General features: G+C 37.9%; 1 protein-coding gene across 2 annotated transcripts; it reads right to left on the reverse strand.

The window, feature by feature from the left end:
* Positions 1-442: 442 nt before the first annotated feature.
* Positions 443-27,861, reverse strand: IMPACT (impact RWD domain protein). Of its 2 annotated transcripts, XM_010335488.3 has the most exons (11): positions 27,733-27,859; positions 26,464-26,592; positions 25,616-25,668; positions 23,957-24,019; positions 16,584-16,669; positions 10,265-10,387; positions 8,674-8,771; positions 6,392-6,465; positions 3,339-3,429; positions 1,590-1,724; positions 443-533 (listed from the first exon to the last, which is right to left on the reverse strand). In XM_010335488.3, exons 1-11 carry the CDS (start codon positions 27,766-27,768, stop codon positions 465-467), a joined length of 957 nt encoding a protein of 318 aa, XP_010333790.1. In that variant the 5' UTR covers positions 27,769-27,859; the 3' UTR covers positions 443-464. The 2 variants fall into 2 exon arrangements, with proteins under 2 accessions (XP_010333790.1, XP_074239776.1); XM_074383675.1 differs by lacking the exons at positions 443-533; positions 1,590-1,724 and adding an exon at positions 1,733-2,632 and having other exon boundaries at positions 27,733-27,861.
* Between the last annotated feature and the right edge of the window lie 106 nt (positions 27,862-27,967).

The following is a 27,967-nucleotide window of genomic DNA, read 5'->3' on the forward strand; positions in this document are numbered from 1 at the left end:
CTCCAAGATCAATCTTAAATGAACTCCTATTCCAACAAGCCATAAAGAGCAGTAAAAAGGCAATATTCATTTAACAGTACAAGAATCTCGATGACAAGAAATCAGGTATTTATATTCCTCTAGAGACATTACTTCTTCACCTAACAAAGGCACTTGACATGTACTGAAATGGACAGTTAATTCAGGTACTGCCCTGGGCAACTGTTACCTTCCTAAAATTAGATGAAGTGGTGATTAAGTTCAAATTAGTTCTCCCAAATAAGCCTGAAACACACATGAATAGATCATAAGTTCTCTATTTTTGGCAGATGATATAACCAAAGAAGAAAAGATAATGTTGGTATCCATGCTGAACTGGCTGACTTGAGCAGTCAAGGATACTCTCTCTGAACAATATATTCCTTGATGACTATGGAATGTATATATAATTATAGGCAAATTAACCTCTCCTGTAGTTTCAGGTATTAATGATCATTCCTCTTCTTGTCTTTTCTTACTTTTTTGTTCTTTCCCAAAGACTTAGATGACTCCTCCTGAAAAAGACACAAATCAATGTAGCATCTTTCCATTTACATAAAAACTAGACTTTAAATCTAATCACTTAGAATGTATTTATAAATATATATTATACATATATTCATACATATATGCATGTATGTATGTTACAGTGAGGGTATAATCACTTTCATATGTGTCATTTTTCTGTTTTACAGGGTACTTTCACTTATAGGCTAATTTTTTTTTTTTTTTTTGGAGTCTATCCCACAGGCTGGAGTGCAGTAGTGCCATCTTGGCTCACTGCAACCTCTGCCTCCCAAGTTCAAGTGATTCTCCTGCCTCAGCCTCCCAAGTAGCTGGAATTACAGGCATATGCCACCACACCTGGCTAATTTTTTTTGTATTTAGCAGAGACAGGGTTTCACCAAGTTGGCCAGGCTGGTCTTGAACTGCTGACCTCAGGTAATACATCCGCCGTGGCCTCCCAAAGCACTGGGATTACAGGCGCAAGCCACCGTGCCCGGCCTAGGCAAATATTTTTTAAACAATCAAGAATAATCAAGGAAAACTTACTTATCTAGTTGATTTATGTTTGAATAACTTCAATATTATTTCATCTATTGTCCCACTTTCCCAAGTAATGCAGTAAAGTTTACATAAGACAGATATGAACATACTTAAAATATGAAACAAAATAAACTCAAAGTATAAAGGAAGAAAGTATCTAAAGGCATGCCAGGGGAGGGGGAGATGTTTTGACACTAACAGAGAATTTCAGAATTGTATAGATGTTTAAAGAACATCTAGTCTGATGTGACATTAGCTACAACCACTCTGGGGTTCAATTTTAGGGGGTGGAAACCAGTCTTTTCTAATTATAAAATTCTATGAACCCTGAAATCAAGGTGCGAAGGGATGAAGTGATTTGTCCAAAGTCACATGACTGGACAGAAACACTGTTTAGACTAGAGTCTAGGTCTCCAGGTATGTACCACCCACATTCTGATTACTTCTTAATTTTGTCTTTTTAAAAAATTCCCAGGCAGTGATGAGAAATTCTCTAGATAGATATAGTATGAGGAGCCACTTACAGGTGAATTTGTGTAGTTCTTTTCCACTAGTATGTTTCTGGCACAGTTGTTGATGTGTTTAAAGCGATCTGGTCCTAGCAGAATCCCTCCATACCAGCGTGATACTACCACCATGACATTCTTCACATTCAAAATCTGTTATTTTTTGGAAGCATAATTAGATACACAGACAGACATGTACAAATGTGAGTTTTAAAAAGGGAGAATGAAATAACCCATATATAAAATTGCTCATAAAATTTCCCAGTGACTTTAAAGGCAGAGCCATATGAGGAGGCACTGAGTGAGATTACTAACAATGCAGGGAGTGAAATGGAAGAACAGAAGGGAATCTGGAAAACCATCACTGTGTTTCACAATGTCCTCAGATTCCCAACTTTGGGGCAACTAGACAGAGTGAAGGGGAGACCATGCAGGTAGGGTTCTAGCTCCTGGTAATTTCAACCAGAACAGCTAAGTTTAGGCAGCATTTCACCACTAGGCCAAACAACAACAACAACAACCCTGCTTCTGAACAAAGCTACAGGGGCTACAGGAGGTATTAATTCCTGGTGCTACCAATAAGGTTTTCATCAGTTGAGACCTAGATCCGTCTTGCTCTATCACCCAGGCTAGAGTGCGGTGGAGCAATCTCGGCTCACTGCAACCTCTGCCTCCTGGGCTCTAAGTGATTCTCCCACCTCAGCCTCCTAAGTAGCTGGAACATACAGGCACATGCACCATCATGCCCGGCTAATTTTTGGTTTTTGGTAGAGATAGGGTTTCACCATGTTGCCCAGGCTGGTTTCGAACTCCTGGGCTCAAGTGATCTCCCCTCCTCGGCTTCCCAAAGTGCTGGGATTACAGATATGAGCCACCATTCCTGGCTGTCTTCATCAGTTTGACATTTGTTAAATGCTGCCCTTAATGTGAAGCCCGCCAGTCTACAGGCCTGACCCACAAACACAGTTCCTATTGAAGGGAAAGGCCTTGTTAGAAAACAAACCTCCACATACAATAGCAGAAAAAACCAAGTAACTACCTTAGAGAAAAAACAATCCAATCTTAAAATTAATGGACAATAAATGATCACCAGACAGATGAAGAAAATCCAGCAGCATGAAAGAGAAAGGACAAGATAAACAAACTAAAATGGACCAGGAAAAATTTTTTAGGGGTGAGAACATCTTAAAAGAGAAACTCTAATTAATATAATCAGAGAAATTTTAGAAGATATTAAATCCATAAAAACAGAACAGGATATCCTTAAAAAGGAAAAACAGAAAACAAAGAACTCTTAAAAATTAAATATATGGTTGCTAAAATAAATTTAAAATTCAACAGAAATTTGGACAACAGTCAAGAAAATGTCTCAGAATATAAAGACAATGAGATGGACAACTTAATAAAAAATTTTTTAAAATTCTGGATCTATCCAGAAGTTCCAATATCCAACTAATAGGAGTTCCATAAAGAAAAAATAGAAAAAATAAAGAGAAGGAAACTGTCAAAAAAACAAAGTTTTCCCAAAGTTGAAGTCAATCTTCTATTGTCTATGTCTTGAAAGCATAGCACTTCTTATTATTTGCTTTCTGTCCCAATCCACTGGTTAAAAATTTCACTCAATATTTTAATATCAACTACTGATTAAATCAAATATATCTTATGTTATATAGTTCAACTGATTTAGTTATTACTAAATGGAGCTCTGTTTTGTTGAGAAATTTTATGGCTCATACAGAACAGAATTAATAGCTTCCTTACACCTACCTCCATGAGATGAAGAAGACGCCCGCCAGCTGCTGTTTCCCCATCATCCTCACAATCCTGTAAGAAGGTCTGTTTATCCTCACAATATATTCTGCAAATACATATAACAGCATTATACTTTGAACCTAAAATATTATAATGAAAGTTATTTCTCAATACTTCTGATCAGTTTGATTACTTCCAACATCAGCATATTCATTTTTCTAAATCCTTCTTGAAATATGTATTATTTTGGATATATGTTCACTCACAATTTACTATCCAGTATGTTTGTCTTTTTATATAGTTGGGAAAACTAGGAATCAAAAGCATCTCCTTTATATCAGAAATGTTGTATTACGAGAAGGTGAATTTATACACGTGACATTTGCCTTACTTCATTTAACACTGAAGTTACAGAGAGCAATAATTGAAAAACATTTATTTAGAATACACTCTACAGAAGCAACATAATGGCATCAAGACATATTATAAAAGAAGTAAGTGGCATGCTTCTGTCTTCAAAGAGCCTTAAGATATAGGGAAACAGACCAGGCGCGGTGGCTCATGCCTGTAATCCCAGCACTTTGGGAGGCAGAGGCGGGCGGATCACAAGGTCAAGAGATCAATACCATCCAGGCCAACACGGTGAAACCCCATCTCTACTAAAAAAATACAAAAAATTAGCTGGGCGTGGTGGCGCACACCTGTAGTTCCAGCTACTCAGGAGGTCGAGGCAGGAGAATTGCTTGAACCTGGGAGGCGGAGGTTGCAGTGAGCAGAGATCGCATCACTGCATTCCAGCCTGGCACCTGGTGACAGAGTGAGACTCTGTCTCAAAAAAACAAAAAAAAAAGATATAGGGAAACAAAAAGCATACATAAAAAAAAGAAGGCAATAAAACCAACATAAGGTAATATTTTATACTTTCCTCTCATCTTATTCCACCCATCATGCATTTCTCTATTTTCTTCTTTCTGAGTAAGAATGTAAAGATTTATTTTTATCTTTAAACTTTTCCCCTGTATGGTTACTAACATGAGAGACAAATCATGGTATTTTAATCCACTTAAACTCTAGAAAGTTAGTATGTGAAATAATAATGTAGGCCTATAATATAGTAAAATAAGCTTGGCAAATAAGTGCTAGAGATTGAAAGAAAATTAGTATCAGTTATGGTATGCCATCTGGTGGATTTCTTAGGGCCCTACAATAACATCATGTGGAACTGGGCAAATGTAATAAAGACACCCTCTCAGCAATGGCCATAAAAAGCTGTAAACTTTTAATGTAGACACTAAAAGCTATAAAAGGTCATCTACACACCTAAGTCAATTATGTTACCTTACAGCAGTCACATTCATTCATTCACTCATCCTTCCTTCCATCCATCTATCCATCTATCTACCCACTCAATAAATATTTACTGATCACCTACTATAAACATTAAAGTTAAAATACTATGAGCACCTTTTAGCTTTTTTTACATAGCTTAGATACAACATTGTTGAAGCTACAGCCACAGCCATGGAGTAGTGAAATAAACAAATGAAACTGGATTATCGAATTTAGCTCTATCACTTAACTATGGGATCTTGAAAAAGCTAACCTTTTTACAGTAGTAGAACTGCTAACTACTCAGAGTTAATTTACATAGCTTTGGCACAGAATAGGCACTCAAAAAACATATAGAATAAATGAACATTACAACTTTTGCAGCCCATTCTAATGACTGAGAACACAGCTGAATTCCTCATTTTCCTACTGAAGGTCATAACTGATTAAGAAAACATTAAAATTTTGTCTAGTGATACTCCATTAAGAAGAGAATTAGATAACAAATAATTGTTTGTAAGTTTTGGCACTTAAAGAGATGTGAAATTAGTAATACTAAAAACTCACATACTTAAAGTGATGAATTTTTGAGTTCCCGTTTCAGATAGCCAAGATTCTACAAATAGTCTCAATCATATTTTAAATTTATATCAAGTCCCTATGTTCTGATTTATTTCAGGACTAAACTATGTTCTTTTAAAGTCTTACAAATTTGCATTTTTTTTTAAATGCGCTTCACCTCTTCACTTACGAATCAGCAAAGATGCATATAAAAAGCTTAATTCCCAAAACTGAAACTCATGTAGCAAAAGAGGTACTCTTAATTCACTGATGATAGGAGCATAAATTGGTTTTAAAAACCTTTGGGCTCATGCTTGTAAATCCTTGCACTTTGGGAGGCCAAGGTGGGCAGATCACTCAAGCCCAGAGTTTTGAGACGAGCCTGGGCAACATGGCAAAAACCCTGTCTCTACAAAAAATACAAAAATTAGCCAGGCATGGTGGCTGGCGCCTGTAGTCCCAGCTAACTTGGGAGGCTGAGGTGAGAGGATCACTTGAGCCAAGACAGTGCCCCTGCACTGCAGCCTGGTCAACAAAAGGGAGACTCTGTCTCAAAAAACAAAACAAAACAAAATCTTTGCAAGAAATTTGGCTATATATCAAAAGTTTCAAAAATGTTCACACTTTTTGATAATTCTAAGAATTATTTCTTCCTTTAATTATATTCCCATTTCATTTCAAAAAAGAATCTCAAGCAACCAGAACCTATTCTGAGGAAATAACCTAAAAAGCATACAAAAACATTTACTGGACCGCTCTTTATAATCGTGAAAAATATGAAAAACTAAAAGAAAATGGTTAAATTGTAGAATGGCACCTCAAATAAATATTATACAGCCATTAAACAGTATTTATCAAGTAGTTGTAACAACATGAAAAAGTTCTTTTGTTTAATTAAGAAAAAAAGCAGAATACAAGGGTAAAGCATTGGCAAAAAATTAACTTTGTATAGAAAAAGTAAAAAAAAAACCCAGAATATTGTCAATTGCATCAGATGGCAGAAAATGCCAGATTTTTCCCTTCAATTTTTGTTTCTTTTCTGCAGTTTCCAAGTACTCTATATGCCTATGACTATTATAATGGAAAAAATCCTAATAGTTATTATTTTCTAAAATCATGTATCATTTCCCTCCATTTTTTATAAATTTTGTATACTAAAAATTGTGATGATTACTCACCTGTAAGCATAGATGTTGTGGGTGGCACTAGCTATTTTCTTATTCTCATACAATTTGGAAAGAACCATTTTCACCTTAAAAACAGCAATAATATAAATAAGTACGCTTTATATTTGCTCTGTAAATAAATGCTAGAAAAATGCCTTAAAGCATGTTGTATTAAAATAAATAGTCACTTAAAGAGTCTACTATACTCTGAAAAAGTCATTTCCAAAGTTTCCTTCTCATTTTAGGGACAGAAACTGGTACTCATAATTGATATGAAAATGACAGAGCTGGTGTTTCTGAGCACAAATTACCAACAAATATTTTGGTACTATGTCAAAGGGAAAATGTGTTCCCCATGTAAGGAATTTTAAATGCAAATGTAAAAACTTCTAAAAACTAGCTCTGAAATTTACCAAATGTATACATCCAATGTAGCAGGTATACAATAATGATATGTTCCAAATGTTATAAAACCACAACTTTCTCTGGGAGTCAAGTAAGGTTCATAGAGGAGGTTACGTGAGCCAGGTCTTATTCAGTGGCAGTTCTTCTGCACCAAAAAAAAATTCCACACAAAGAATAGGGCTATATACAAATACAGGGACTGGGTGGCCAGATTTAGCAAATAAAAATATAGGACATCCAGTTAAATGTGAATTTCAGATAAACAAGTAATTTTTTTACTATAAGTACATCCCATGCAATAATGTTTATCTGCAATTCACATTTAACTAGGTATTCTGTACTTTATCTGGAAACCCTAGCAGGAACAAAAAAAGAGAAAAGTTCAGGAAGTTTTACAATAGCTTTAACTTAGAGTATGAAAGAGATGATAGAAGATCTGTCATGAATGATAAGCTAGGGCCATATTACAAAGGATCTATGTAATAAGTTTAGGTGTTTCCTGCAGACATTGGAAATCAGCAAAGATTACATGTGCGAAGGTGGATAAGAGAGAGAACAGAGTGAAACATGGTCAGATTTTTCAGGAATGTTGTAATGGCAAGAAGTATGGAAGAAATATTGGTGGCAGGGAACACTGAACTGGAGCTGGGGACACCAATTTGGATCAGGAATTGTGCAACCTTCTGTTTATCATTTTTTAATCTTTCAGGTTCTCAAATTCTGATCAATAAAATAGACAATGACCTCTAAAATTTGTTTCAGCTCTCACAAATTATAATCCTGTAAATCAAAGTGACTATCAGAAACAGAAACAGGATCCAGAATGAAGAGATTCAGAATTAGAATGAACTCAGAGGACCCTGGGAAGAAGATGTGACCAAAGGCGAGGGACAAATAGGATTCCTGAGAGAAAAAGACGGGAAGTCTGCACCAAAATTTATGATCTTGACGACAAGTCAATGAAGAAAAGAACTTCCTCTTTGAGAGAATGAAAGAGCCTGGTACAAAGAGCTGTATCCCTGAAGGTCAGGGCTTTAAAGAGCTTCAAGAGTAGAGTAGCTGCAAAGACCAAAGGAAGAGAGTCATACCTAAAATCTGTGGTAAATGAGACCTTTTTAAAAATTTAACTTTACAGGTAGTATTGAAATTGCCTCATACATCAATAAAGTTTAAGCTGAGCTAGATTATAGAATCAAGGAAGAAGAAAAGGATTCTGCTGAAAGGAGAATGAGAAAGGCAAAGACCTAGGAATAGTTTTTGGCTAAAATCTCTCCCATACATATCCCTGGGTGGAAATAAGGTCACCTAAGATCAAGAAGCACAAAGCAAAGTAAGTCAGGTAGGGAGGACTTGATTTAACCAGTCTGTCTACTGTCCCCTTTGTTGAATAATAACAGAGGAATGGACTTAGTTCCACAGAACTCCCATTCTACAGGACAAATAATTCTTTTGGACAAGACATTAAGCATCACAATTTTCTGTAATAACACAATGTTTCTTATTTAAAGATTAATTAGAGGGTTAACTCCTAATCAGAGTTTAGACGTAATTTTGAAAACAGTGACAAGCCTGGCTCAGTGGCTTATACCTGTAATCCCAATACTTTGGATTGGGAGGCTGAGGCAGGAGGGCTAATTGAGTCCAGATCTAGACCAGCCTGGGCAACATGGTGAGACACCATCTCACAAAAAAAGAAAGAAAGCAGTGACAAACAGGAACAAAACAAATCTTCTGTGATTCACAGTTATTTGGGAGTAGAAAAATGGACAAATAATTTTTATCTTATATGAAAATAAAACATAAAAGTAAAAATAAGGGCATTATTGCAAAATCATTTACTTGAATTACTTTAGTAAAATATCAAAGTGAGTGAGACAAAAGAACTTTACCTGTTTGGGACAAACTACTGGAGCCAAGTGTGCCTGAAAAGTACTTCTTCGGTCTGTAATAGGAATGCCATGATCAATCGGAGGTAATTCTTCTACTTCTAGAAATGTAAAGATTCATTTATTTTTTTTAAAAAGTCATACATTCAAATGTTGAAAAAATGAAATGGGGAGGAGCTGGGAAAGAAATATAAATTATATAGTAAATCAACTAAAATAATCATTAATCATTATCTACCAAAATTAAATGCAAATTATAATTTTAAGTAAAAAGTTTCTAAGTATATTGTATATAAGATTAAAATATTTGACTTATAAATGATCTCTACCTGCCAAAGTTACCCAGGGGAAGCAGTGAGTTGAGACTAAAATCCTCTACTGCTGCAGTCAGTAGTATAAGTTGGTACAATATCTAACACAATACATAATTTTTAAGAATGTAAAGGGGTCCTGAAACCAAAGATTTATAGCTGCTAATATAAAACTTATTTATCAATTTCACTGTTGTTAGACCTCTGAGTTGGGAAAACTATGAATTTATGTTCTTTATACTGTGTAACTACAATATAATATCTTCTGCTAATACAACTGTTCTACTTCATATGATGGAATACATCAATAATATATCCAACTGGTATTCCATAAAAGTATCATGATTTCCAGTTATTATATCTCTTAAACAAGTTTAAGAATCACTAAGTAACTCTCAATTCTGTTGAGAGACTTAATCATCCTGGCTACTACTACCTGACCTACTCAAGACAAGAGAGTAGGTTTATGTAGGGAGTTGGAGACCAGCCTGGCGAACATGAAGAAACCCCATCTCTACTAAAAATACAAAAATTAGCCAGGCATGGTGGCATGTGCCTATAATTCCAGCTACTTGGGAGGCTGAGGCAGGAGAATCACTTGAACCTGGGAGGTGGAGGCTGCAGTGAGCTAAGATCATGCCACTGCACTCCAGCCTGGACCACAAAGCAAGACTCAATCTCAAAAAAAAAAAAAAAAAAAAAAAAACAACTGAACTCAAGCTGGCACAATGGTGCATGCTTGTAGTCCCAGTTACTCAGAAGGCTGTAGTGGGAGGATCAACTTGAGCCCAGGAGTTCAAGGCCAACTTAGGCAACACAGTGAGACCTCATCTCTCAAAAAAATCTCCTGAAGGCGTTTTACTAGCTTTAATTTCAGGGGCTGCACCTTCAGTTAACCTATTTGTATTGTGAGCATAGACTAAAATTGAGTCCTGAAATATCAGAAAACAGCTAAGGGATCTCAATACAGAAATATAAAAACATGATGTGAACTAAAAATGTTAATAGTCTTTCTTAGTTTCAATTTCTTCTACCACTAAATCAAAACTCTACAAAGCAGGGGGAAAAGAGTAAATTTCCATTTTTTCCCTACCATTTTGATAGTCTCAGCAAACACCAAAACTGCCAAGAGGCAGGAAAAAAATAAATCTCAATTATCTGCAAATTAGTAACTCTTTCCTAAAATTTGAGAAAATTAGTAAATTTCTCTATCATCTCAAAGAACAATACATAATACTACCAACCCCACTCTCCTCAAAAGAAACTAGTTAGTAACATTATACCTGTCCGATTTTCACTGATATCAAAATCCAATGCTTTAACTGAACTTTCTGGCTGACATGCTAAAATGAGATCATCTTCACATTCAACATCTTCCTCTTCAGTTTTCTTCTTTACATCTGGGCCTATGTGAATATGAGACACGGTTACTCTATGAAACAATAAGAAATGATGCTTTTTTAAAAAAATGACTGGGTCTTAGTTTCTAAACACCACTCTTCAACAGAAGGAACTTTGCTTCCTGAGTTGGAGCAAAGAAAACACAAGATGAACCTGGAACATCATGTGGATCCAGAAACCGGGAAATGCTTTAAAAAAGGTGGAGCTTATAAAAAGAACACAGGAGCCAACCTAAAGGGGCTCTTAAAGGTGAAAGCTAGAACAATATAAGCAACAAAAAAATAATGATCATATGGCATTTTAACCAATGGCTGAAATAATATACATGATATAAGTAAGTAAATAACTAATATAAATAAGTAAATAAACAGATAAATAAATACATAAATTGGGAGGAGAGATATCCCTTTCTCACAATAGAATTCCAATTACTAAATGAAGAAGGAATGAAAACAATAGAAAATCATCATCAGGCAAACATCACAGTAACAAATATTATCAACAAGATCCATAGATAGATACTAAAATTAGTGGCTGAAAGTTTAAGGAGAAACAGGATATTAGCATAGCTTCAGAATATCTCCCTCAAGGTACAAAGACAAAGATAGTAACTATACTGGTTAATTTTACATGTCAACTTGGCTAGGCTACAGTACCCATATATTTATTTATTTCTGTTTGACACTTAGTCTCACTCTGCAACCCAGGCTAGAGTGCCGTGCACAATCTCCACCTCCCAGGTTCAAGTGAATCTTGTGTCTCAGCCTCCCAAGTAGCTGAAAAAGTAGCTGTGTATGCCACCACACCCGGCTCATTTTTGTATTTTTAGTAGAGATGGGGTTTCGCCATGTTGGCCAGGCTGGTCCTGAACTCCTGAGGCCCACCTCAGCCTCCCAAAGTGCTGGGATTACATATGCAAGCCACTGTACCCAGCCTCAGTACTCATATATTTTGTTAAACACTATTCTAGATTTTCTCTGAAGGTATTTTTTAGATGAGATTAACAATTATGTCAGTTGACTTTGAGTAAAGCGGACTGTCTTCCATATTGGCTTCATCAAATCAACAAAAGGCCTTAACATTAAGAGACTGACCTCCCCAGAAAAGGAAATTTTTCCAGCAGACTTTGTTTTCAAACTGCAACATTCACTCTTCCCTGGGTGCCCAGCATGCCAGCCTATCCTGAAATTTTGGACTTGCCAACTTCTACAACTTTATAAGCCCATTTCTTAAAATATAGTGTGTGTGTGTGTGTGTGTGTGTGTGTGTGTGTGTGTACACACACCTGTAATCCCAGCTACTTAGGAGAGTAAGGCAGGAGAATCGCTTAAACTCAAGAGGCGGAGGTTACAGTGAGATCGTGCCACTGCACTCCAGCCTGGGTGACAGAGCGAAACTGTGTCTCAAAAAACAAAAAAAAAGCCATTATGATATAAATTCCTTAATATATTGCACTACGAAAGACACAACAGCATTTTTTTGGTATTCTTGCCATTAGGAAGGAGACCCAGGCATCTAGGATCACCTCCTCCTCGACTTCCACACTGCATTTCAACAGAAGAAAAGGCCAGCCGACTGGCGCCTCCTAAATCATCTTCCTGTAAATAGCAGGCATGGTGTTGGGGAATCCCTCTAGAAGACACTGTTTTTACTCAAACAAGATCAAACCCTCACCCTACTCTTCCATCAACCAAGACCCTTTCATATGTGCTTTCTTTTTTTTTTTTTTGAGACGGAGTTTCGCTCTTGTTACCCAGGCTGGAGTGCAATGGCGCGATCTCGGCTCACCGCAACCTCCGCCTCCTGGGTTCAGGCCATTCTCCTGCCTCAGCCTCCTGAGTAGCTGGGATTACAGGCACGCATCACCATGCCCAGCTAATTTTTTTGTATTTTTAGTAGAGATGGGGTTTCACCATGTTGACCAGGATGGTCTCGATCTCTTGACCTCGTGATCCACCCACCTCGGCCTCCCAAAGTGCTGGGATTACAGGCTTGAGCCACCGCGCCTGGCCTCATATGTGATTTCTAAAATTGTAAACCCAAAGACCCTTTCATATGTGATTTCTAACACTGTAAGCCCAAGACCCTTTCACTCGTAATTTCTAAGGCTGTGAACCTAAGATTCTCTCAGGTGTAATATCTAGAGTGTAAGCCTATATAAAGGCAGAGCTTCTCTTTGTTAGGCGAGCTTGGCAAATTGTTGCCTCACTCCTGGGCAGTAATAAAACCTCTTCCTTCCTAGTTTGGTGTCTGAGAGGTCTGTTTCTTGTGGCCACTCCTGTTTCAGCCAAAAATGGCTAATCTCACTCCAATCATGAGAAAACATTTGACAAACCCAAACTGAGGGGCATTCTACAACGTAACTATCAGTAGTCTTCATAAGTTTCAAGGTTATAAAAGTCATGGAAAGACTGAATAACTGTTTATAGACTAAAGGAGAATAAAGAGAAACAACAATGGAATGCAATGTAGAATCCTAGACAGGATCCTACAACAGCAGAGAGGATATTAGTAAGTTTGTAAAATCTGAATAAGCTCCTTTAGTTAATAATATTGCACCAGAGTCAGTTTTCTGCTCTTGATAACTGTATGATGGTTATGTAGGATGTTAACAGGAAATCTGGGTAAGAGATATAAAAGAGCCCTTCGTACTATTTTGTAGCTTTTCTGTAAGTTTAAAATTAGTTCATAAGTTTTAGAAATTGTAAATAGCTGTGTTTAATTAGTTCAAAATTAGAAATTTCTATGCTAAAAAATATATAAAGAATAAATCTATACTGAAGATTAACAGTAAAGTCAACATGAATTACTTATTCTTACTAGTTCTTCAAAATTGTTAATCTTTTCACTTTAATATGAAGTCTACAAAAAAAATTTTAAAGAAAAAAATCCAAACAAAAAAATTTCTAAAAATTCAAAATTATGAATCACACAACACGAATTAGTAAGTCCAAAATTTAAGGAGTGGTTAAACTATATTATGGATACAGGTAAGGAAAAAATATATATATTTTAGAGACTAAGTCTCACTCTGTCACCCCAGATGGAGTGCAGTGATGCCATCTCAGCTCACTGTAACCTCTGCCTCCCAAGTTTGAGCAATTCTTCTGCCTCAGTCTCCTGAGTAGCTGAGATTACAGGCGTCCACTACCACACCCAGCTAATTTTCATATTTTTATTAGAGACGAGGTTTCACCATGATGCCCAAGTTGGTCTCAAACTCCTGACCTCAAGTGATCTGCCCACCTGAGCCTCCCAAAGTGCTGGGATTACAGACATGAGCCACTGCTCCCGGACAAAACTGTCATTTTTAAGATCAATTATTAAAATTTCCTAAGAGTTAAGTGATACAGGCCAGGCGTGGTGGCTCAAGCCTGTAATCCCAGCACTTTGGGAGGCCGAGGCAGGTGGATCACGAGGTCAAGAGATCGAGACCACCCCGGTCAACATAGTGAAACCCCGTCTCTACTAAAAATACAAAAAAAAAAAAAAAAAAAAAAATTAGCTGGGCATGGTGGCACATGCCTGTAATCCCAGCTACTCAGAAAGCTGAGGCAGGAGAATTGCCTGAAACCAGGAGGCGGAGGTTGCGGTGAGCCGAGATCGCGCCATTGCACTCCAGCCTGGGTAACAAGAGTAAAACTCTGTCTCAAAAAAAAAAAAAAAAAACAGAGTTAAGTGATACAAAAGTTTCTGGAGTCCTAATTTTTTACTTTAATACATTCTATTTTTGTAATTATTCCATCTCTAGCAAGGCAGATTGACAAATAACTTGTTTTTGGAATTCTGAGAACACTTCTCTCATAGATGCCCTGAAATGCTACAAAATCAGAACTTGAACCATAAAAAGTTAAAGAAAATACTTCAAGAAAGACTGTTACATAGACAGAATATCTTCATTTATCTCTTTGATTTCTTTTAAATTTTTGTGGATACTTAACAGGTGTATATATTTATGGGGTACATGAGATATTTTGATACAGGCATGCAATGTGTAATACTCATATCATGGAGAATTGGGTGTCCATCCTTATCTCTCTGATTCTAACAGAAGCAGTAAAAATACTTGCCCTCGTAGAAAAATAATAAAAATGCTCTAAAGAAGATATACTGCTATCAACTTTAAACTGATTTTGCCAACGGAGTCCTAAATAATTAGTTTCCTGTAAATAGCCTTCTAAAAAATTAGTAAGTAAACTACCAGGTTCTGTTTTTCTTTTCTTTCCTTTTTTTTTTTTTTTTTTGGAGACAGGATCTTGCCCTGTCACCCAGCCTGGGGTGCAGTGGCATGATCACAACTCACTGCAGCCTCGACCTTTCAGGCTCAAGCAATCCTCCCACCTCAACCTCCCAAAGTGCTGGGATTACAGGCCCTTTTTTTTTTAATCCTTCTTTTTCCCAAATTGAAAACAATTCTACTAGTATAACAAGAACACCCTATTTGGAAATAATATGTTACATAGAGTTATTTTACTCTCTCAAAGGCCTTTGTGGTATGTGAAACAAAGACTAGCAAATGAAGTAATAGGAAACGTTGGAAGCTTCTATACTGTTTTTATACTTAGCGATTCAATAGAAGATTAATAATAATAGAGAAAAATATAAATTTTCAGATGTTTTAAAATTAGCGGTAATGGCTGCATAACTCTGGGAATACTAAAAGCCACTGAACTGTACATTTTAAAAGGGTAAGTAATTATGACATGTAAATTATATCTCAATAAAAAATTCAGTTGTGAAGTTAATTTCTACATCCTAATATTGGTCACTGTGTTTTCCAAAATTATTTTTCTTTTTTTTTTTTTAGATGGAGTCTCTCTCTGTTGCCCAGGCTACAGTGCAGAGATGTGATCTTGGCTTACTGCAACCTCCGCCTCCCGGGTTCAAGCTATTCTCCTGCCTCAGCCTCCTGAGTAACTGGGACTGCAGGCATGCACCACCATGCCTGGCTAATTTTTGTATTTTTAGTAGACATGGAGTTTCACCATATTGGTCAGGCTGACCTTGTTGTGATCTGCCTGCCTCAGCCTCCCAAAGTGCTGGCCAAATTTTTTTTCTATAAACACTAGATTCATTTGTAATTAATATCTCAGCTGAACACAGTGGCTCATGTCTGTAATCCCAGCACTCTGGGAGGCCAAGGCAGGTGGATCATTTGAGGTCAGGAGTTCAAGACCAACCTGGCAAACATAGTGAAACCCAGTTTCTACTAAAAATACTAAAATTAGCCAACCGTGGCAGTACATGCCTGTAATCCCAGCTACTTGTGAGGCTGAGGGAGGAGAATTGCCTGAACCCGGGAGGTAGAGGTTGCAGTGAGCCGAGATTGCACTACTGCACTCCAGCATGGGGGATGGACTGAGACTCTGTACTGGGAAAAAAAAAAAAAGTAATTAATATCTCATTTATATAGTCCAATAATTCATGAGGAAAGTTACAAAGTTCATATAACCTTAACTATAGTCAAAGAGAACAAAAATTTTGGACCTAAGTTCTTTCACCATAAAATTCTACTTTTGTAAGGGGATACAGGAGTCCCCTTTATTGGCAAGGGATATGTTCTAGGACGCTGCAGTGGATGGCTCAAAGCACAGATAGTGCAAAACCCTATACATACTGTTTTTTCCTATATATAATATATATCTATGATAAAGTTTATTTTATAAATTAGGCACAGTAAGAGATTAACCACAATAACGAAAGCCAAAATAGGCCAATTATAATATACTGTAATAAAAGTTATGAGAATATGATCGACGACTTCTCTCTCTCAAAATATCTTATTGCACAGCACTTATCCTTCTTGGGATGATGTAAAGTAATAAATGCCTGTGACAGAATGGGACAGCACAAGATTTCATCACATTTTTAGAATGGCACACAATTTAAAACTTATAAATTATTTCTGGAATTTTCCATTTAATATTTTCAGACCACAGTTTACCACAGGTAACTGAAACCAGGGAAAGCGAAACCTCAGATAAGGAGAAATACTGTAATACAAAATCGAAGAGGCTAAACCTTATAGAAAGAAATAACTATAATTACATGTATAATTACTTTTCAGAGAAACTTGGATTTTACAATATACAAACCATAAACTAGAATACAGATTTTCATATTAAATTTCAATTAGAGTGTCTACATAAAAATATAATTACTGTAAGTAAAAAGAGTATTGATAGTATTTTTCAATCCTACCTGGTTCTGTCATCTGAGATTTTTGTATTAGAACATCTCTTATTTTCTCCACCCACAGGTAAAGAATACTTTCACCGATATTTTGTCTAAACAAAATTAAGGGAAAAAAAAATTGTTATTTCAAAAATCGCCTTCTCAGATTCAAGAAGATCCAGACATTTACAATCCAAGACAGTATGTACAATCTAAACATCTCTTTTTAAAAATAATTTATAAAAACCTGGGGTTTATCAACATTTGTGTCTGAGTATTTAATATAGGTTATATCAACATTAAAGATTCCAGTTGACTCCAAAATTAACATGGCTTACTTTAAAATAAGCAGAAGAGTTGTAACCAAAGAGAAGAATAAACATTTCTGAACTAGATGGATTAGAGAAATATAAATGTGACTTCGTTTCTGTAAGTGGATTCAGTATTGATGTCTGATCATTGCTTGTATTTTTAAACTTTTAAAAGAATTTCAAACCACTTATTTGGCACACTTATCATTTAGTATACTTATTTCAACAAGAAAGAATGCAAAGCATATGGGAAACTCCTTCAGGGAGTCAATTTACAAGACCTAAAAGACAATTCAACAATGTCATTCATACCTTGTTTCTGACAAAATATTCTATTGCCTAAATTGATTCATTTTGGTTCCAAATGACATTTCATTGCCTCAGATAACTAAATCCATCTCAAAGGATCACTGAGAAAAACAGTGTGTCATGGGTTTTAAAGTCATGTCCACAGTTATGTTAAATGATGGCAACAGCAATAAAATAAAGGTCTAAGTGTCTACTCTTTACAGAATGACACTGACTGTAGATAAGCACGGTATGTGTTTAAAGATATCACCACACTACTATATAGCAACACATCACCTCCTTCCTCTAGAAGTTTCCCTTGAAACCATTATCTCTCTTTATCACTACTCATCAGCACCCACCAAAACTTTCAAAACAAGCAAACAGAAGTAAACAACATTGTTTTCAAATAATTCTATACTCTCAAATCCTCCCCATCACACCCACAATTCCTAATGCTAAAACTAAATACTTGTATTGGTTGACATAACAATAAAGCTATTCACTAAAATGCACTAAGCTATGTGAAGTTAAACTAATCATTTAATCTGAGTTTCAAGCTGGGCGTGGTGGCTCATGCCTGTAATCCTAGCACTTTGGGAGGCCAAGGTAGGCAGATCACCTGAGGTCAGGAGTTCAAGACCAGCCTGGCCAATATGGCGAAACCCTGCCTCTACTAAAAATACAAAAATTAGGCCGGGCGCGGTGGCTCAAGCTTGTAATCCCAGCACTTTGGGAGGCCGAGGCGGGTGGATCACGAGGTCAAGAGATCGAGACCATCCTGGTCAACATGGTGAAACCCCGTCTCTACTAAAAATACAAAAAATTAGCTGGGCATGGTGGCACGTGCCTGTAATCCCAGCTACTCAGGAGGCTGAGGCAGGAGAATTGCCTGATCCCAGGAGGCGGAGGTTGCGGTGAGCCGAGATCGCGCCATTGCACTCCAGCCTGGGTAACAAGAGTGAAACTCCGTCTCAAAAAAAAATACAAAAATTAGCTGGGCATGGTGGCACTTGCCTGTAGTTCCAGGTACTTGGGAGGCTGAAGAAGGAGAATCGCTTGAACCCAAAAGGTGGAGGTTGCAGTGAGCCAAGATCACACCACTGCACTCCAGCCTGTCGATAGCGAGACTCCATCTCAAAAAATAAAACAAAACACCTAATGTGAGTTTCAGTCACCTAATTTTCAATATTATAAACTGGATGAGATGATTTTTAAAATAAGAACAGTCCAGGACCAGGAATGGTGACTCACACCTGTAATCAAAGCATTTTGGGAGGCTGGGGTGGGCAGATCACCTGAGCTCAAGAGTGCAAGATCAGCCTGGGCAACATGGGGAAACCCCATCTCTTAAAAAAATACAAAAATTAGCCGGACATGGTGATGTGTGCCTGTAATCCCAGCTACTCAGGAGGCTGAGGTGGGAAGATCACTGGAGCCTGGGAGTGGAAATTGTGTCACTGCTCTCCAGCCTGGGCAACAGAAAGAGAACACTTCCTGGGAATAAATTTAAAAAAAAAAAGAACAAGTCAGATGTGGTGGGTCACATCTGTAACCTCAGCACTTTGGGAAGCCAAGGTGGGAGGATAGCTTAAAAGAGAGTTTGAGATAAGCCTGGGCAACAAAGTGAGACTCCATTTCTAGAAAAAATTCAAAAACTCAGCCAGGCACAGTGACGTATGCCTGTAGTCCCAGCTAGTTGGGAGGCTGAGGTGGGAGGATCACTTGAACCTCAAGTTTGGAGGCTGAAGTGAGCTATGATTGCACCACTGCACTCCAGCCTGGGCAACACAGTGAGACTTCATCTCAAAAAAATAAAAAACAATTGTTTTAAAGAACAAAAAAAAAATAGCTGCTACTTTAGTGCTTACAACATTATCCCCCGTTTTTACAGATAAGAAAACAGACACAAAGAGATGACACTATTTAAAGAACTGACTCCAAAACCCTGACTGAAACAGCCTTAACCTCAGCTTGACTGAACTTTAGATAGGCCCATTCCTGACTCTAGGCCCTTATCTCCCTTTTCTTGGAGTATTTTCTTTAGAAAACTTGTCATTGTAGGTTCCTTCTCTACCTCTTTGAGATATATGTAAATCTTTTTATAAAAAACTTTAATTGTTTTTACAACCCAGGAAATGTCTTTCTCAAGGACCTAGGAACCATCCCTTTGAAACACAATCATCAAAGAAGACAGTGCCCTTATCTTCCAGTCTCTATGGGAGAATAGCAGGCTAACTTCGACAGGTACCTCTTGGTAAACACAGATGGCCCACTCACAAAGAGAAATATTTACAAACACAACAAAACTCAAGATGCCCAACACACCTGATTAATGACCCCATATAATATCTTTTAGTACTTTTCCACTAGCTCATCCTGGCTCTTAAAAACCCTTCCACCTTTTGTTTCAGAGAAGTTGAGTTTACACTTCGTTCTGGCCTCTTTCCCCTACTGCAATGGTCTTGAATACAGTCTTCCTTGTCTGTTTAACTTTATCCGGTATCATTTTTGCTTCAAGAAGCCTCACTTACCAACATTAAAACCTAAGACTCCATGATATATCAAAATGTGAAGAGATGTAAAAAATTTCAAAAATTATTTTCTTGGACTTCTAAATTAAATATTGTTATAATAGATCATCACAAAATCAAATACTATAAAAAAAATCTGTAATCCTTTTCATTTTCTCTTAAACAGTATCATATTCTAAGTATTTTAAATGTATTTACTTTTTATCAAAATAGTTTTCATTTATTCAAAATATTTTTTAATATTTAAAATATTCATATGCAAAATATTAAACAAAAATTAAGGGCATAGTAGCTCATGCCAGTAATCTCAATACTTTGACATGAAGAGACAGGCTTGAGGCCAGGAATTTCAGACAAATCTGGGCAACATAGCAAGACCCCTTGTTTACAAAAAAAATACAAAAATTAGCCAGTGGTAGCACACCTATAAACCCAGCCATTCAGGAGACTGAGGCAGGAGGATCACTTGGGCCCAGGAGGTTGAGGTTGCAGTGAGACACGATTGTGCCACTGCACTCCAGCCTGGGCAACAGAGTGAGACTCCATCTCTGAAAAAAAAAAAAAAAAAAAAAAAAAAGTGGGTACAATAACCAAACTAGTCTACATCTAATCAATCACGTCCCTTCTTCACAGACTTACTTTTTATTTATTTACTTTTTTGAGACAGAGTCAGTCTCTGTCACCCAGACTGGAGTGCAGTGACACAAACTAGACCTCCTGCCACGTCAGCCTTCCAAGTAGCTGCGATTACAGTCAAGCCCCACCACACCCAGTTAATTTTTATTTTTTAAATTTTTATAGAGATGGGTAAGGGGGACTCTTACCCATCCATGTTACCCAGGCTGGTCTCAAACTTCTAGCTTCAAGCAATCCTCCCACCTCAGCTTCCCAAAACAGTAGGATTACAGACAAAAGCTACCACACCTGGCCCATGTTTAATTTTTAAACACTAATATTTTCCACTTGCTGCCCTCTGCTGGAATTACATGGAAAATATGATTAAAAGTTGTCACAAAAGGGCAGGTGCAGTGGCTCACGCTTGTAATCCCAGCACTTTGGGAGGCCGAGGCAGGCAGATCACTTGAGGTCAGGAATTTGAGAGCACCCAGGCAAACATGCTGCAACCCCGTCTCTATTAAAAATACAAAAATTAGCCAGGCATGGTGGCACAAGCCTGTAATCCCAGGAGGCTGGGGCACGAGAATTGCTTTAACCCGGGAGGCAGAGGTTGCAGTGAGCCATGCTCACACCACTGCACTCCAGCCTGGGCAACACGGCAAGACTCAGTCTCAAACAAACAAAAAGTTGTCACACAAAAGTTTTAAACATAAAGCCAGGTGTGGTGGTATGTGCCTACAGTCACAGCTACTCAGGAGGCTAAGGCATGAGGATCACTTAAGGCTTGAGCCCAGGCAGTCAAGGCCAGCTTGGGCAACACAGTGAGACCCTGTCTATTTAAAAAAAAAAAAAAAAAAAAAAAAATTGCTTTAAAAGATGTGTATTTCTACTTAGACTACATGCATGAAAATATTACCACTGGAACAAGGTTATTCAAGCATGTTTAACAAACAAAGCAATATGGCCCATATTCCACCGTTACAACAAACTGTATTGTAACCTCTGATACTTCCTAAGTCTCAAATAGCTCAAGTAAACTAGTTAAGGAGAAAAGGAAAGTTGTGTCCAGTGGGAAGGTATAGTTTAGTAATAGGAGGATTTTTTGGATGGGGGATAGGAAGGTGGGGAGCCACTTCTGAGTATACGACATTGTACATGGCTAAGAAAAAAATATAACTGATAAATGTGATTAACATGATGGAAGCTAAGTGTGGGAAGATTTTCAAGAAAGAAGAAGTGGTTAATACCACCAAAAATTAGGTAAGAGCTGAAAAATGACCACTAAATGAACATTTCTGGTGTTAACAGTAAACAAATCTGCAGTATACTGATCTTATTCTACTTGAAGCAGGGTGGGGAGGGGGTGGCAGATAAATTGGCAAATAAGAGTAAATAAAGGATTATAGAAAGAAGTTTGTTGGGGGCACAAAAGTTGGAGTGGCCAGTAAGGTTAGGGAGACATATCAGAAAACATTTGATTAAGGAAATACTTATGTGCCAAAGATAACAGAATCACTAAATGGGGACCCAAGGAAGACCATACTTGCTCTAGGCAGGAATAAGTAAAATGGATTCCACAATGACTTACCATTTTCTAATTAAATATTTTGGGAGGAAAAGAAACCTGGCCTGGATCCCAGGGACACAAAGAGGGGCTGTCACTGTACCAAATGGAGTGGCCACCTAGAACATATAATACAATCCTTACTAGATCCTAGATTACAGTAAAACTGATATTCCAGAACATTATTTACTAATATATCTCCTTAAAATTAATCTAAATCATAGTTATATCTTCTCTAGACAACTGCATTAGCCCCCTAACTGATGTCCCATATCTATTCTTGCTGCCTTCCAAACAATACTCCAAACAGAAATAGGATGATCTTTTTTAAATGAAAATATTGTCATTGCCAGGCACAGTGGCTCACACCTGTATCTCTGAACTTTGGGAGGCCAAGGCAGGAGAATTGCTTGAGGCCAGGAGTTTGAGACCTGCCTGGACAATAAAGCAAGGCTCCATCTCTACAAAAAAATATATTTTTTTAAAAAATTAGCTGGGGGCCGGGTACGGTGACTCATGCCTATAATCCCAGCACTTTGGGAGGCCAAGGTAGGTGGATAATTTGAGGTCAGGAGTTCAAGACCAGCCTGGCCAGCCTGGTGCAACAACCCCTCTACAAAAATACAAAAATTAGCTGTGCATGGTGGTGGGTACATGCAGTCCCAGCTACTCGGGAGGCTGAGGCTGGAGAATTGCTTGAACCTGGGAGGTACAGGTTGGTAAGCAGAGATCATACCACTGCACTCCAGCCTGGGCAACGAAGCAAGACTCCAACTCAAAAAAATTTTTAAAAATTTTAAACAATTTTTTAAAAATTAGCTGGGCATGGTGGCACATATCTGTAGTCCCAGCTACTCGGAAGTCTGAGGTGGGAGAAATCGCTTGAGCCTGGGAGGTTGGGACTGCAGTGAGTCACTATTGCACCACTGCACACCAGCCTGGGCAAGAGAACAAGAACCTGTCTCAGAGAAAAAGAAAAGAAAAGAAAAAAGAAAATCTTATGATGGCACCCTACTACTTAAAATCCTTCTCTGCTTCCAACTATTCTTAGTATGAAGACAGAATCCTTAACATGATCTACCAAATTCTGCAGGACCCGTCTTGCCTACTTCTCCAGGTCCTTTCTCCACCATATTCCCCCCATCTCACACTGTCTCTTACCACTGCATATCACCATTACTGTTTCATATAATGTGCCAAGCTCCCTGACACCAAGCCTCGTGCTATGGCCTCTCACTGAAATTATCATCCCCTAATTAACTCGACTTTTAAGTCAAACAAGTCATCGCTCACCTCCTAGACTATGTCAAGTCTTATTTCAAACTCAATTAGTTTTGCAAATCTTCCTTTCATAGAACTTACCACAGCTATAGTTTTATATTCATTTTTACAATGTTATAAGTAATAGCTCTCCCCTGCCATAAATTCTAAATGCCATGAAAAAAGGCACTTCTGTTTATGCTAACCATACCTGCACTCAGGATCTAGTACAGTGCCTGCCATGTAATACTTGTTGAATGAAGGAATGAATGAAAAATATAGCCTATCAATAGATTCTTAGTCTTATGGCCTAATACAAGAGAAATTACTATTCAAAGTACATAGACATTTTAATTTCATTCTACATAGCCTATAAAAATACCAAATCAAGAGCAGTATCTTTTAATTTACTTTCACAAATTGGCTAAGCGTTTTTGCTTTTTAGGTAAGATCCTTTTAGCAAATAATTTTTTTTAATTTATTGAGATTGAGATGGGGATCTCACCATATTGCCCAGGCTAGTCTCCAACTCCTGGATGCAAGCAGTCCTCCCACCTCAACCATCAAACCCAGCTTGGCTAAGTGCTTTTTTATAGTTATTAGCGCTAAATATTACTGTATTTTTGTATCTAAGTAGATAATATCAAAAGTATACATAAAATTATATAGCTAACTTTTCAAGGTCTCTTCGAGTGAATCCTTTTTGTTAAAGCAGAAGTGGCTTTAAAACGTTTAGAAAGGTTCTAGGAAAGGGTTCACAAGTTTAACAAAAGCCCACAATACAATCACTAACAGAATTATTTTTAAAAATCACCTATAACTTACATATATATTTCTTCAAGGCTATTTGATAAATCCGCACGTTCTTGCCCTTTAAGCCAAGGAGCACTAAGATTAAATAAAATACAATTAAGAAGATTATTCAAGGATTATGTTTACATCTCAAATTACTGATTACATCACAAATAGATTTTTTTGGCTTTAAAAAATTACCTATTTTCATTAAAAAGCAGTCTTATATTTATACAAATCTATATAGTTGCAAAATGCTTTCATTAGCATTAATTCATTCAGTCTTCCCAAGAAACCATGTCAAAACCCACACCAAAATTACTCTATTTTAATGATTTAAAAATTGGCTGGGCGTGGTGGCTCACGTCTGTAATCCCAGCACTTTGGGAGGTTGAGGTGAGTGGTCAAGAGTTGGAGAACTCCAAGGTCAAGAGTTCAAGACCAGCCTGGCCAATATGGTGAAACCCCCATCTCTACTAAAAATATAAAAATTAGCCAGGCATGATAGCACATGCATATAGTCCCAGCTACTTGGGAGGCTCAGGCAGGAGAATCTCTTGAACCCATGATTCAAGTGAGGCAGAGGTTGCAGTGAGCCAAGATCACGCCACTGCGCTCCAGCCTGGTCAACAGAGAGAAGCTCTGTCTCAAAAATAAAAATAAAAATAAAAATCAGGGGTATGTTCATAGGGTTCCATGAATCTGCCCACATTTATTTATGTGGCAGAAAAGGGTCTAGAATCTAAATCTCCAGAGTCATAGCATTTGCTACAATGCCAGGAATTCCCCATTTTTTCTAACTGGTGCCTCAAAAACAGCTCTTAAAAAAAAAAACTCTGAAAAGGACATTTATTTTTACAAGCATTCTGTATCTACCATTCGCAATAAATAAAAATAAAAAGTTATAGAACCATTATTAATAGTTAGCATTAATGCTACAGTTTTAAAATACCCAAAAAAACTAATAGGTAAAAATTCTATTGAGTTTTTTTTTTTTTTTAAAGCTAATTAAGTGAAGCAGTCGGATTGAAGAAGAAACAAAGAAATCTGTAACCAGTTGTGATCAATTACTGGTTATAAACCAATTACTGGTCTACACTCAGATCAACCTAGTAATAGAAATTTTTATGCAATTCTGTTTCCAAGGGTTTATAACATATTACTAGGTAACGGGGCCAAGGTAGATGAAAGATCACTTGCATCAATAGGTCATGATTCATAAAGACTAAGCTTGGGCTGCTAAAGATGGTTCCTCAACATCAACCAGGGAAAGGGGCAGGGAGAAACACCACAAGCATCATAGTTAATTCCCAGAAGGCAGGCAGTCTTAGAGGTACATCAAGGAACTGTGGATAAGTCAGCAAAACTAGGATAGGAGAAACTCTAAGGGCCAGGGTTTCTACATTACTAAGCTGTCTAAAAAGGAAAGTTTCCTTCCTCATCTATAAAGACAATTCTGTAGCTACTTCATCTCTATGAACCTCTTTTACACTAAGTGGTATATTTCATTGTTTTATAGAATTTAATTTTTCATTTAAATGTTCTATACCAAACCCAAAAGGTATTCTTAATTTCTCTCTATATATGTATATTTTAATAATGTATTTTATCTAAATGCAATGTACAGTATACAGAAATATATTTCAAAGCATAATCTTTTTATAACAATATAAAGGAAGAAATACAGCTTACTTCAACTGATAGATAGGTGGAGCTGTACCTGGGTATTCATCTGGCAGCATCACCTATGAGGCAGGTTCAAAAACAAATCTGTTTATACTTCATCAAGGTTCAAAAATAACCATATTTATTAAGCTGGCAATTGGACAAAAGGGTGAGGACAGAGATGAAAGGAAAAGGAAAACTGAAATATGGACATTATACCCTGACCCAAGTGGATAGAGTGGCATTATAATATTTTCTGGGTACTTTTCAGAAGAATACTACAAAAATCTTAGGAAACACTATTAACTATATGAAACAGCCAACATATAATAGAGAACAACACATATTTCTTTTCAAATTGTATTATTATAAAAACACTGGCAAAAAGTTGAAAGTACATACAAGCAGTCATCAAAGATTAAGCACGAAGAAAAGCCACAGCTGATCTTTTCATTTATTTTATCCTACCTACAACTGATAATTAATCATTGATTCTTAATTAAGAAATGAGTGTCTACTCTATGAGTCACCTACATTATTAATCTCTCCTTCCTTTTAAATGTTAGCCATCTTTCCAGGTTTAGACCCTTTCCTTTTAAATGAAGAGAATAATGAAAAGAAGCAAAACTACAGTCTCACAAGGGTACATTAACACTTTTAAACGATTAAAAGAATTGGGATAAGACTGAAACTATCAATGTATGATTTGAAAGTGATCTAAGATATAACTGCCCATGTGTTTAGATAATCACTGACAAACACCAAAAACAAAGATAATTTAGAAAACAGCACAAATAATCATTAGAATACAAAAATCAACCATATAATTAACGCTGTAACAGAAAGATGACTGCAGGGAAGGTGGGAAAAAGTACCTGCAAGCAAAGTGTCCATTTGGGGTCATCTATATCGTCGCTAATTCTAATACAAAATATTTTGGCACAGTCATCAATGACACACCATTCCTCCCCATAAATGGCTGCCATTGCTTCAATTTCCTCATTCTGAAAGAAATGGATTTTTTAAAAGTCAACAAATGTACACATCTTAAATTCCTATTCTTAACTATTTTGCAAGGTATTTGCATTCAACATTACCAGTGTAGATTCCTAGATGAGCCTTAGCAAGCCAAATGTTCTCAAGAGCAGGTCACCATGTTCTCCTCTGGGTGGCTGGTTGCTAGGTGCTACTCCAATGTCTGGACCCAGCTTTGCTATGGCATTACTGTGCTTTTAGCCACTATTGAGCCAAAATATTGTATGCAGTCCTATACTTTGTAATGACCATTCACACGTGAAAAGATACACCTATCTTCTCTGTTCCACCTTTTCTTTTTTAACAGGTAATCTCCACCCCTGAATCCGGTCCCCAATATCTCTGTCCCACATTATCTGTGTACTCCTGCTGGGTGTCTCACACGTTCTTTTGGATTCAATTTTGTGTGGGGGTATGGGGGTGGCGGTATAGAGGGCCTGGATGGCTGGTTGGTTGGTTGGTTGGTAATCAAACCCTTAAAACATTTCATAAATTATTCTTTGGGCCTGGGGTTAAAAAAGAAAAATAATCATTCTTTGGACTTGGGGTTAAAAAAGAAGGACCTAAAGGGAAATGATGGGAAGCAAAGTATGGATTCGACTTCGTAGCATTTTTGTACTCACAGACCTGTAGGAAAAGACATATGATCGCCCACGTGAACGAGGCACAGGAAAAGCTCGATACTAAGGACAAAAGGAGTAAAATTCGGTGGGCTCTCGAGGACCTACAGGATCTGGGTTACTGCCCTTTTGCCAAAGAGGGAACCCGAATTCTTAAGTGGTTTGTCCAAGACGACCCGGCGACAGCAGCGTGGGGAGCGAAACCCTGGTTTTTGCCTTCGGCCCAGAGCTGCTTCGTCGCGTGTTAACGGTTGACGAGGACACCGTCCGAGACAGGCCGAGCCAGCAGCCGCGGAGGAGCCGCGGGCCTAAGACCGCTCGGCTGAAGGGAAGCGCCGGGAGAACGGTACGCGGTGGAGCAAATGGCGCGGCCAGTGCTGGAGGAAGCCGCGGCGGCCCCGGGCAGAGGGCCCCTCGGCTGAGGAGGACAGGAATGGCGAGGCGAGCCCGAGCCGAGCCTGGAAAGTCAGCACCACGCCGGGGCCTCACCTGCCTCTGGTCGCTCCCTGCGTCCCCCTCAGCCATGTGGCCCCGGGAACAGCCCTGCAGCCGCCGCCTGCCAGGTCCGGAACGCGGGGGCGGGGCGCTGCGGCTGTGAGCCTAAAGCCGACTGCGGCGAGGCCCGACCCGGAACCGCAACCCTGCCACGCCGCGCCGCCGGCGTTTGCTTCCGGGTTGCAGGCTGACTGGTGCGAGGGGCTCCTGGCCCCCCGGCTTTTGGGTG

Source organism: Saimiri boliviensis, chromosome 13 (genome assembly GCF_048565385.1).
Source record: "Saimiri boliviensis isolate mSaiBol1 chromosome 13, mSaiBol1.pri, whole genome shotgun sequence".
Classification (NCBI taxonomy): Eukaryota; Metazoa; Chordata; class Mammalia; order Primates; family Cebidae; genus Saimiri; species Saimiri boliviensis.

Coding starts and splice junctions, on each gene's coding strand:
- IMPACT (XM_010335488.3), bottom strand. CDS start 27,768: ATGGCTGAGGGGGACGCAGGGAGCGACCAGAGGCAG. Junction 8,772..10,264: donor TATCAGTGAAAATCGGACAG/GTATAATGTTAC, acceptor TTACATTTCTAG/AAGTAGAAGAATTACCTCCG. Junction 3,430..6,391: donor CACAACATCTATGCTTACAG/GTGAGTAATCAT, acceptor ATGTATTTGCAG/AATATATTGTGAGGATAAAC.